Source organism: Podarcis vaucheri (genome assembly GCF_965113315.1).
Source record: "Podarcis vaucheri genome assembly, chromosome: 4".
In the NCBI taxonomy this organism is placed as follows: Eukaryota; Metazoa; Chordata; class Lepidosauria; order Squamata; family Lacertidae; genus Podarcis; species Podarcis vaucheri.
In genome coordinates this window covers 67,577,677-67,590,376 of record NC_138762.1, presented here as the reverse complement: position 1 = coordinate 67,590,376, position 12,700 = coordinate 67,577,677, and the positions used below count along the sequence as shown (strand labels likewise).

Here is a 12,700-nt window from a genome sequence, read left to right as displayed (position 1 = left end):
TTTCCACAAAATCTCATTTAATCTTATTTTACAAATCACACAATACGTTGGACTCCTCAATACAGTTTTATAAAATGACAATGTACCATTGCAACAGGAAGGGGAGAAAGGGGGGGGGGGAATAGAGAACCTGATTTCAGGTCAGACAATGCTGAATTAAGATAGGTCCCTCTGTCCCACTCCCCACAAAAAAATAACATTTTAGAACACGGCCCTGTGTTTGAACCCATACTGTAAATATTCAAAGTTAGTTTTCCAGGTGAGTGAAATCAGAAATCCACTATGCTATCCTACAATCTCAAGTTTCTAATATCTGTAAATTTAGAAGCATTACTTGTCTGCCTGTCAAATTCTTAATTTTTAAGTTAGTAGCTATAAATTCTTATTGCTAGAAAACTACAAGAGATCTATAAAGACCTGGTTGGAAACAAGAGCCTATATCATCCATAGGTCTAATTAATATGCTACCACTGTTGTGTGGGTGCCACACATTGAGACGATCAGGTCCGGCCTTGCATTGGTAACTTTTGTATATAGATGTACATCCTCAGGGCCCCCCCAAAAAAGTGATGGTAGCAGGAAAAGGAACCAAATGTTTCAATTGACATAGGGTTTCTCTCATCAGTTGTTATCAGAGCAACGTGCAATGCAACCACATGGAAGCGGCTTCTATATGAATCCATTTTCTACAAGTGGCTTTGAGAAGCTCTGTCTCATGGCAACTTTGCATATTCATTTACTTGCCCCAGTTAGGTACACATGGGGGATCCTCAACATGGACACATGTGCATGTTAAAAGCACCTGTTTCCTGTAAAACATTCAAAATAGCATGCCACTGAAGAGGTGTCGTGACCACATGCTCAAACCCACAGACTTTGGGCATTCTAAGTGCACATCTGACGCTTCTATTTGCCTTCTGTCCACTCCTAAGCACTTTGAGCTGGCTTGTATTTTACTGCAATGCTAAATTACGTAGCACTGCATTTGTTACAGCACAATATCTCAAGTACTAGCTAGTCTTAGGACTGGGCAATAGTTTATTCTGTAAAACAGTAAAGAATACTACCAACCTCTCGGAACACATGGCTGTTGTGACGATCAAGGAGTTGATTTCACAAAATTTCCTCATGCTTGAAGCACAGTAGAAATATATTGATCAAAATGGGTTGGGTTTTCTGAATACAGAGATCGTAATGCAGCTTTAAAATCATAGAGGTATCACAGTGAAAAATGTTCAATTAGTGATTGTGTTAAAGTTAAGTAGTAAGTAAGAAATAGACATGATTAACACAAGGATTCTGATGCATCACTAAATCTAAAACCTGCTGTCCCATCTTCCTGGAACTGAACTATAGAAATCTTTATAGAGATTACCATCATGTTGGAAGCTTTCAAGCCAATTAAAATCAAACTAGAAGTCAAACAAACAACTTTGAATTCCTAAGGTGGGGGAGAGGAGAATGCTAAATGGTCATGTGATATGATAAACAGAGTCACTGCGTAATATTTAATGTAAACTTCATAGCTCTGACCACAGAGCAGAGCCAAAACACCACTGGACAGCAACAAGTGGATGTTTCAGCAGCACAAATACCTTAATTGTACAAGGAAACACACAAACCAATCCTATGTGTGTTTTCTCAAAAGTAGGTCTCACTAAATTCAATGGGGCTTACTCTCTTAGTAAGTGTGAGGCGGCAGTCCTATGCGCACTTATCTGGGAATAATTTTCATTGAATTGGATTTACATCTGAGTAGACACACATAGGATTGTATTAATAATGCAATCTATTATTAAAATAGGAAATTACAGTTTTTGTCATGAACTATTTTTAGATTGTGCACATGTGCACATACACTCAATTTACCTTGAAATCTGAGATTCTCACTATCTATAAATAGATGAGTTGAATACTGCTTTTCTGTAACCCTAGGAAAGAAAGCCCAGCTTCTAGGATGCCATTATACAAAAATCACACCATTTCCCCACATTACGAAGTTCACAATAGATGTAGCAATTGATATTAAACACCAGGTTAATATTGCACAATATCTGTGCATGAAATAATACAACTCTCTCTTGTTGTTTTATATTTTATTCATTTTTGCTCTTAGATTATGCATATTCTGTTCACCCAAGATGTGCAAACCTAGAGATGAAAGCAAGTGTTTAAAGTTCGAATGAAATCAAGCAGCAGTGAATTCTCAGTTGAATAAGCCACAGTTGTTGAAATAAAGTTGCTTCAACATGCTGTGGTCATTATACCACCTTAGCAAAAACAAAACAAAACAAAAAACCCCAAACATGTTCTCTTAGGAGCAAGCAGCTAAAATACTGAAAGAGTGACCTCTAGTGGACTGTCAGGCCTCATTGTGATAGCTACATTTCTAAGACCTGGTATACAACCAGCTCCAATCAGTGTTTGGCAAAAGAAGGCACAAATCATTGCAAAGACCAATTTATCTTCATTTTTTTCCTTTTAAATACACTATTTGTACACAAACTTAAGATTCATCTTGTAGATAATTTTTGGACAAAAGATTGCATATGTAATCGTATTTAAAACAACACATAAAGCTGTTCTATGTGAAGCAAGAGAGAAAGAGAAAGAGAGAGAGAGAGAGAGAAACAAATAAAGGACTCCTCACCCAGATATCAACATTCATTTCTGGCTATATGCAATACAAACATCTTAAGAATCTGTGTGACAAAAGACAATTTAAAAAGTCAAAATCATAAAACCTGTAAACTGATAAACCTGAAGTAGATTTTACTTATGGAAAACATCATTAAAATAGTACCACTATGAACTAAACTGCCTGAGTTTTCAATTGCCTGTGAACTTGAAGTAGAGAAGATTTTAGCACAGTAAGAAGAATTTCAGTCACAACAGTGCGATTACCAAGCCACATGGAAATTCCTCCTCTTCGCTGGAATTTGTGTTGTGCTATTAAAACTCTTGTGCTAGTTGTTCAAACAAAGGGGTGTAGGCAGATCTTTAATCATTTGGCACAAAGTTATTTTGTCTGGGGCATAAAAGTCTCTGTCACGATGAATAATACAACATTCCATCTATCCAGAATTCACTTTGATTGAAGAGCTTTCCTTATATCATTAACTTCCATCTGTAGAAGGACAAAAAGTTCCAGTTTAAACCATTTCCATGCAATTAGCTTTTGAATCAAATGTCCCAGTGCCTAATACATCCTTCTAGCTAGGCAGTGGCAGCATACTGTATCTTCTTCTTCAAGTCAATGTCAGAAATAACTCAGGAAATAACACCGCCAGTACCATACTGTCATTATATTCATACAAAGCATGTTGCTGTCCCTATTCAGAATACTGTATACAGCTCAGAAAATCCTACATGGAAAGGATGGAACCAATAAGGGATAGCATAATGTGCTGGAGAATTCTGTAAAAAGCCCAAGATGGCTAAGTCTTGAAATCCAACCCCCTGATTGGCAGAAGCACAGCCACTGCTGCACTTGTGAGCACCACCTCTCATGATGGCCAGGTGGAAGGTGGCGGTGGGGGGGCGGGCAGAAAAATGGTCCTTCACTGAGCCGCCAGTAGAGTCTGGCCAGGTTGGTGAAGGCACAACTCTCCCACTTCCAAACCATGTCAATAGGGAGTTTGGATTGCTCTTTGAGTATAGGTTAGAGGGGTTCTTAAAGTAATGACTGGTACAGAAGGAACAGAGGAAGAGAAAGTTTATTATTAGAACGCTGGATTCTGCAATGAATTTGATGGGTGGGAGATTCACAGCAAATTAAAGTAAGTAGGTAAATGAGCAAATTATGCATTTATATTAATTCATTAGCAGAAGGATGTCATAATGGCTATCCCCCCTTTTTCTTCTTCTAATTAAAGTTAGATTAGCCTTCAGCAACTCGGTCCCCTTCAAATGTTTAGGACTACAGCTCGCAGCTGCAGCCTAGGGCTGATGGGAGTTGTAGACAAAAGCATCTGGATAGTAGCAAAAGCTGGGTTAGACAGATCCATGGAAGATGGACCTTTAGGTTTCAGTCTAAATGAGACCTCTGTGTTCAGAGGCTTCCACTTTGATACCCTGCTAATGAGCTTCTAGAAGCATCAGCTATTCAGCAGACCACAATATGCATTTTACAGGCAGCTGCAGAACATCAATATTATTAACAACGGGCTCAATGAGGTGGTACAGTTTCATTTGAAAAACTTTGTGTTTGGCCAATCCTTGGATTTCCTCCATAGCGTCTAACTATACTGGTCAGGTGTCTCTCTGCCAAGAAGGCAGCTCTGAATGTTATAGTTTAGAGCAGGGATGAGGAACCTGTGGCTTTCCATATGCTATTGAACTCACATCATCTGTAACTTGCTCAAGCTGGCTGGGCTGAATCCAACAGCTTCTGTAGGGTCAGAACTTCCCCATTCCTTCTCAAAGAAGGCCTTAGAAGCTATTTCTGTATGAAGTTTTTGTTACAATGTGGAACTCCCCTTCACTAAAAAGATCAAACCACAATCCATCAAACTTGTGGATGATGATGATATAGTGGAGGAGAGCAGGGCTTAGCAGCTCTCCCCTTCATACAGCTGTTTACACGCGAGTAATCTGAATGTCCAAACAGGGCTTACCAGTTTCCTACTTTAATATTAGCACAGCAACATAGCTCAACTTTTCACAATGATTGTGCGCTTTTCAGAAAAGCACTAAATGTTTAGCATACGTAGACTAATATGTAGTATTTCATTTTGAGATATGGAGGCATGTGATGCTGCACATGCATGCAGTTACACAACTGATCAAATCTTTGAACAAACAGCAACTTGTGAGGAAGAAGACAAGTGTGAGCAGAAAGGATTAATACACATTTCCCAGCACTATGGTCACTTGTTCACCCCATTTATAATAAACCATAGTTACTTTATTTTTACTGTTTCTGGAAATCAAAATGCTTTGTGGATAGTATTATTTCAGGTCTTGGATTTTCAAAACATTTTAATATTGAGCAGGGGGCGGGCAGGTAGGAAATCTCATGTTTTGTTTATTATTTAAAAGATTTATATCCTTCCAGGGTAAGTTGCAACATAAAATAAATGATAAACAACCATCAGTATAACAAACAAAATTCTTACAGTTTAACATCTTTTTGTATTTGTTTCATCTTAACCAACTTAAACAGATTAAATATTAGCAGGATTATGTTTGCATTAGGAGTTTTTATCTTCTATTTTTATTTTCCATGAAAATTGTTCTCTTTCTATAAAGTTGTCTAAGGCCACATATGATACAAGTACCTGCAATCGTAGCCGGATCTTCTTTTCTTCATCTAATTCAGACAGCAATTGTTTAATCTCTTTTCTAGAAAAAGCAAAATAGGAAGTGAATAGAAGAGCAGGCAGCTGCTTTGGAAGGTAGGTGTGAAGAAAGTCCCACTCTTTTTCCTATAATATATGGTATCTAACTCAGCTCAGCAGAATTGCTGTTCCTGGAAAAACTGAAAAGTATCTCCTGTTTTCAGGCATGGCAAAAGAAGAATAAGAATAAACCCTACTGAAAACAGAGATTAGCAGACAGCATAAAATCCTTTAAAATGACTAATACCAGCAGAATTCATTGTGGTATGAATTAGTGTCCTCAAAGTAGCAGCATCTTGAGAAAATATAGAATGATGTAAGATAGGTAAGTATAGCAGGGATGTTACCCATCTTTCAAAATAATTTGGGGAAGATTAGTCAGCAACCTCTCCAGGTAAACGAAAACATGGCACTTTTTAAAACAAGTTAAGCTAAAAGAACTGAAAAGTGCAATAAAGTTCTCCACCATAACTAATCAATTTGGCTCTGAATACAGAAGCTCTAAATCCATCGTTCATACACTTTCATCTATCTGTAAACCAGCCTTCCCCAACCTGATGCCATTCAGATGTTCTGGTCTATAACTCCCATCAGACATTGCTGGCATGGTTATGTTGGCTGGAGCTGATGGGTGTAGTCCAAAGCATCAGGAAGGCACCAGGTCGAGGAAGGCTATTCCAAAGAAAAAGACAAATCATGCAAACACATAAAAAGTTATTAATGGACACAAAGGGACCTGGCTCACATGGGGTAATGTATGGAAAGGGGATAGTCTACACCCTCCAGCGATACAGTAACACTCACTTCTGCTGGTCTTTCATTGTTTCAATGATAGTTCGCAGCTCCTTCACTTGTGTTCTTAACTCATCCAAAGCTGCTTCACCTTGGCTGGATTGGTCAGTCTTTGGCTTTCCTTCACTGCTGAACAAAGATGGGGAATTTGACCTATGACCTGTTGTTCCTGCTGAAACTGGATGAAGTGCAGATGAGGATGATAATGAAGATGGAAGATTACTTCCACTTGTTAAGCCTCCTGGCTTGGCAGGCAGTGAAGCTTTGTTATCAGATACCTATTAAAGAAAAATGACAATACCACACCCAAGCATTAGAATGCTAACAAGAAAAGGAGCTCCAGTATCCGATGTTTTCCCCCCTCCTCTTCTGCCCAGCTATGCTGATGAAATCCTGTCCAGATGTTCCATAAGAATTGGCCACAATGTAAATAGCATAGCTTCTCAAACACATCTTTCCAAATTGATCTTAACATCATGCTGACGTGAGCCTGCCAGGAGCTGTCACCCATGGGAATGCTGCTGGGCAAATTTCATTCTGAATTGCTATTACTGACCAATGAAAAATGTCACCAGAAACTGGGTCAGGATGTGTGTGGGGGAAATATGCAAAAGACAACAGGGCCCACTCGTACAAACAAAAATTTCTTCTGTGACATAAAATAATTCAAAATTATATAATAGCACTTGGCTGTTTTGTTTCTTCTTTTAAATATAAAATGTAACTAATCAATTTGGCTCTGAATGCAGAAGTGCTGAAACCACCATTATACGGTTATATAATAACCATACAGAGAGAGATCACAACTCAGTGGCAGAGAACATGTTTTGCAAGCAGAAGGACTTGGATTCAATCATTAGAAAGTTTAGTTAAAATAATTTCAGGTAGTAGGTGGGATCAGGGAAAGTGGGGACAAATAGTCTAACCAGTATAAGGCAGGGATGGGTAGATAGGGCTCTATTGGTGGATCTTTAGTGAATTCAAAACAGGTCACCAAGGATTTCTGACTCCAACCGTTATTATAACAGCAACAACAAAATGATACAAACCCTGCCACAAAAAAGGATAGAGATGAAATTAAGACAACTGTAGGTGGTGACGGTGGGGATAATCAGGAGCAGATTTCTGTGTGAAAGGGTTATGTTCTGGTACGCAAAAACAAATCCCTGGGAACAGAATTCTTGACTTCTAAGTGTGTATCTTTTGAGCCTGGCTCTGGCTGTTTTTACTAGAAGCCTGAGATCCATCAATGTAGATCCCTCAAGACTCATGTCTTGCTTTGGAATGACAGCTTCCTCTGTTCCTATTACTTAGGTTCTTTAGAACCTAAAGAGTTTAAGGTTATGGAAGGAAATGGAATTTCTAAAACAAAAGTAGTCTAGCTGCTAAATGTGTCTTATAATACCTCCTGTAATGTAGAATGTGTATGACTGCAATCCTATAACAACTTTTCTGGGAATAAGCCCAACTGAACTCAGTGGGACTTCGTTCTGAATAGGCAGGTATAGGATTGCATTCTAAAAGTCTGAAATGAGAATGAATAAATGTCTGCACAAGTGAAAGAACTCTGTCCTCAGACATTTTAGAAGACATAGTTTGGTTTGCTATATGGGGATATACTTGCCCCCTTTGGAGGCATAGTTTGGTTTGCTATATGGGGATATACTTGCCCCCTTTGGAGGCAGAAAGCTAAGTTTGAAAATTAGAGACGTTGCTCAAATCATTGCCTAGACCTTAAATTCTCTGGACAAGTCACCATGGGATTGCTCAGATGTCTGACTTCCTAGCAATAGCTTGTATGCAGTGGAACATGGAATTGTACTTATGATCATATGGATTTATCACCAAACACATCAAACTGTGTGTGATCTGTGTGTACATGTCATGTTGATTTTCCTTTCCCTCTTTTAGGAAGGGGGAATAACTGTGGAAATCAGGAGATCATGCACCCCAACTTTGAAGTGGAAAGACCACAAATCAGATTGTGCATGTTAATGGACATATTACACTGTACTTACCTGTGCCCCAAAACAGCAACACCATAATTACATTAGCAACCACAAGTAACAGCCCTTGCTATTGATACAAACAACCTAAATCACTTACTAGCGATATTGTAACAGTCTTTGCTTTCTTTAATGGTTCAGCTACTTTGTGCGGAAGAGAAACATGTTCCTCCTTTTCATCTTCAGGACTTGGTGAATCAAAGAAGTCAGGACTTGAAAGTGAAGACTGTGGAAACACAGAAGTATTTTCTTTCCACAAATACTTAACTGTAACAGACTAACTTTCAACAAGACAGAAGCATTGGAGACCTAATCCCTGATACAAAATGTGTATACTACTAATCTACTGTGGACCACACTCTACACAAGCATTTGAATAGTATGGAGTAAGAACTAAGCAGGGTTCTCTTGCCTTGATTCTGGTCACACTCCACTCCTGTTATCCCCTTCCTCTGTGCCCAAGGGGTGGTAGCAGTGGCAGCAAGCTTCACAATGGGGAAAGGGGATAGGATAGCAGGTGGCAGAATATTGCAATAGAGGCCTCATCTGCACTCTACATTTAAAGCAGTATCATACCGCTTTCAAGAGTCCTGGCTTTCCACAAAGAATCCTCGATATTGTAGTTCGTTAAGGGTGCCGAGAATTGTTAGGAAACCCCATTCCCATCACATAGTTACAATTCCCAGAGTGGTTTAACAACCAATCCCTCTTCCCAAGCAACTTTGGTGCAAATGGGGCCAAAGATGAGAGAGGCCTCTCCTTATTCAGGGAAATGAGGTTCACAGAGTCTCTTAATACCTTCCCTATTAATTTAGTAATCCAAATTAGCATGTTGAAAATTTCTCCATATGCATCGCACCTGCATGCAGAGAACTCCCATGGGCTCAGCGGGTTTACCGTATAACAATTTCATCCCATGACTCATGTGAGAATTATCATTATTCTTAATAATAAACACTAATCAAGTACAAAGCCCTATTAAAAGAAATTGCTAGAACTTATTTCTGCTAACATTTCAAGCTGTTGCTACTGGAATAGGTATTATGAGGTAGAAAAAAATATATTAATGAGATGCAAAGCTGGATCCAAAAGGGCTACTCCATGATGGAAGGCATCTTCCTGAGACAGAAGGCCTGTTTTTACACCTCATGATAAGAGCATTGCACAAAATATATTTTACTGTTTTTGTGAAACCTCCTGCACAAACAGAGGCATGAGAACTGCTGATGAAATGGGCATTGGACTGTGTGAATCCTTGTCTAGGCGCAAATGGATTTAGCAACTATTTTCTTTCCACTCTTTTTTTGTGTGGCTCCAGTCCAAAGAACATTTGCAAACAGCCATCAAAGTATGATTGCGTGTTTGCAATTAAGCTAAAGAAGAGACCCAAAAAGGGGAAATTATAGGTATGCTGCAAGAAATCTAACAGGGACACCGACAAAGCAAGAAACCTTTTTTTAAGTAGACGTGAGTCAAGCAAATACTGAGTACTTCCTCCTGCCTCCCAGGGTTAAACCACTTAGGGAATTGGATAATCTTAAAAACATGAAAATATATATCTGTATACCACACACTGTCAAAATTACCAAGTCACTCAAGAAGGAAACAAATGAGATTTTAAAACTACAATAGGTATGATAAAGAAGGGTCATAGGTTCAATCCCTGGCACCTCCAAGGTAGTGCAGCAAATATCCCTGTCTTAAAGCCTGCAGAGCCACTGCCTGCCATTATAGACGATGCAGGAAATAGACCTATTGTCTGACTCAGTGTCCTATGTTCTCAAATATCCAGTTCATAGAGGATACTTACAGATGTGAATGATTGTGAAGGAGGTCTTCTGCCAGTAGCTTTTGGTCTAGTAGTTGTAGGGTGACTGAGCTTCTCAGCAACTGGTATTACGGAATCAAAACCTTCCAGATCTTAAAAACATGAAGATATATATATGCACACACATTAGACACTGTCAAATCATGGAGTCAACTCAAGAAGGTGACAAATGAGATATTTAAACTACATTCACATATTACATTGTATTTCTGTATTTCCATTCCATCAAATCCAGGTTTGCTAGCAGAACCCGTTTGTAAAAAGATCCTTGATCCAGGGTTGTTTTATGCACATTTATATGCATTTTTATTTAAAACATACTCAGGCTAGCTAGCTCACAATATGTATTTAAAACAACAATACTATAGCTGAAAATAACTGAAAACTAATTAGTTAAAATGTGTTTAGATATTTTAAAAGGTGCATAGGTTTTGCTGCCAGGGATCATGGGGTTAATGCAGAAGCTCCATAATCCCCAACAAGAAAGGACATTGAACGCATCATGTACGGTCAGGGAGAAGCCCAATCTTTCTTAGAGAAGGGTAACAGGCTGGTTGGCATCAATTGGACTCTGAATTTTCCTACAGAGCACAAATGGGGGACCTGTGGCCCTCCAGAGGCCATTAGACTTGAATTCCCATCAGTCTCAGCCAGTATAGCCCATACTTTGAGTTGACTGAAGTTATGGTTCATCCTCATTTCATTTCATCCCATTAAGATTGAAGTAACCTATGCACCTTTGCTTTATATCCAACTATACTTTCAAAAGCAATCATAGAATCATAGGATTGTAGAGCTGGAAGTGACCCTGAGGGTCATCTAGTCCAACCCCTGCAGGAATCTCAACTAAAGCACCTATGACAGATGGGCCATCCAACGTCTGCTTTAAAACCTCCAAAAAAAAGGAGAGTCCACCACCTCCCAAGCAGGAGTGCCAACTTGAATAATATATTGGGGGGAGGCAGGTAAGTCTTGTCCCGCATAATTGATCACACCCCATTTGAATAGCAATGTCCATCAATTGAGGGGGGGGGGACCAGCCCCATCAAATATTTTATTGGTTGGGCGAAGGGACTTTGGCGCCTGGCGGGTGGTTCCTATGTTTCCAAAGGAGTCCATTCCCCTGTCGAAAAGCTCCGACGGTCAAAAAGTTCTTCCTAATGTTTAGTCGGAATCTCCTTTCTTGTAACTTGAAGCCACTACTTTGTGTCCTACCCTCCAGAGCAGAAGAAAACAAGCTTGTTCCCTCTTCCATGTGGCAGCCATTCAGATATTTGCATCTCCTCTCAATCTCCTCTTTCTCATGCTAAACATACCCAGCTCCTTCAACTGTTCCTCATAAGGCTTGGGTTCCTTCGGAATATGGATATTTGTTTGTTTGTTTTCTTATTTCATAAAATTTATATACTGCTTGATTGTAAAACACACACACACCTCAATGCATTTATCAAAAGATAAAACAGTAAAATCAAGAAAAAAATACAACCCTACTTTAAAACATATCAAAGGGCATGATATGCAGTAAATAAACAAACAAGCAAGCAAACAAGCAAAGACAGTTTACTAGCCAATATTTAGGGTCAATGAATAATTTAATAGCATTTTCACAAGTAATAATAATAATAATCTTAGCTGGCAACAATTTAATAAGCCAAATTAATCAGAATGCATACTTAAATTTTAAAATTGCTTTATTTTCTTTATTTTGTATTTTTTAAAAGAGTCTACAAGAGTTGGTAGCATCACTTTGCAAAGGCCCTGCCTCAAGAGTGAAGTATCCAGGCAATTTGCTTCCCTCAGCCTGCAAGCAACTGCTCCCTTTGACTCCTAAAAGGTCTGCTTCTAATCGTTCCTTTAGGTCCTGAAGGATGCAGGCTGTCCTTACCAAAGTGAAATGTTACACATGCTGTCAGTCAGTATTTGACAGAGTATGAAGTTGCAAGTTGATCCTTACAGAGATAAGATGATATAATAATGTACCGAGAGCTTCCTATTAGGTTCGTGATGCTCAAGAGTGTAGTGTAAATTTATGATCCAAAGCTCAATTTATTTCCATAAAAAAATTCACAAATAAAGTATTTAGTGTTGTCAAACTTGATCAATTTGGCAGCTGAGCAAAACAAGTCACAGCAAGCTTGATTCTGACCTCTCATGTTTCTTTTCAGTCTCTATAGAATGCTCATATACAGAAATGGGACAGCAACGATTAGCTCATAACGGGCTGGATCCAGAATTGCATGAGTGGAAGTCTATTCGTGCAATGGGGCTTCCGCCCTGCAGCTCTGAGTCCCCAGACAACCTTTCCTAATGGAGCTTCAGAAGAAACTAGGGGGAGGGGCACAGAAGGACATCATGGGGGGGGGAGTCCTTCTGCATGACTTCCACTCACGATCTATGGGTCCAACCCACATATTTTACTTTCATTTGTTATGCCAAGCAGCTTTTCTCAAATAGTTAACTGCTGATAGTAAGTTGGAAAGAACTCAATGACACGAGTACTGAACACTAGCTTATCCACATACTAATATATCTTTCTTCATCACTCCTATTAATACTTTTTTTTGAGCAGTACATAATCTGCTTTGGAAGTGTGCAATCAAGTTACATCAGCAGGGACACAGTCAAGGTCATGCAAGTCACACGTAGGAAAGGGTTACAGGTTCATGTCTCACTGTCAGTAAATGCTAAAAGCAAATGAAAGTTAAACCTTGATGGCACATTTTCTCCGCTGTAGT

The 12,700-nt window shown here is 39.1% G+C and overlaps 1 protein-coding gene across 4 annotated transcripts in view; it reads right to left on the bottom strand.

The window, feature by feature from the left end:
* The window catches only part of SH3KBP1 (SH3 domain containing kinase binding protein 1), a 153,461-nt gene continuing 140,761 nt past the window's right edge, over positions 1-12,700 (bottom strand). For all 4 annotated transcript variants that reach the window (XM_082220594.1, XM_082220596.1, XM_082220593.1 and 1 more), the window contains 5 exons: positions 9,948-10,057; positions 8,238-8,363; positions 6,144-6,409; positions 5,280-5,343; positions 1-3,127 (listed from right to left, as the gene is read on the bottom strand). In XM_082220594.1, the coding sequence (XP_082076720.1) occupies positions 3,086-3,127; positions 5,280-5,343; positions 6,144-6,409; positions 8,238-8,363; positions 9,948-10,057 (608 nt within the window). In that variant the 3' untranslated portion in view covers positions 1-3,085. The remainder of the gene's footprint in view (positions 3,128-5,279; positions 5,344-6,143; positions 6,410-8,237; positions 8,364-9,947; positions 10,058-12,700) is intronic.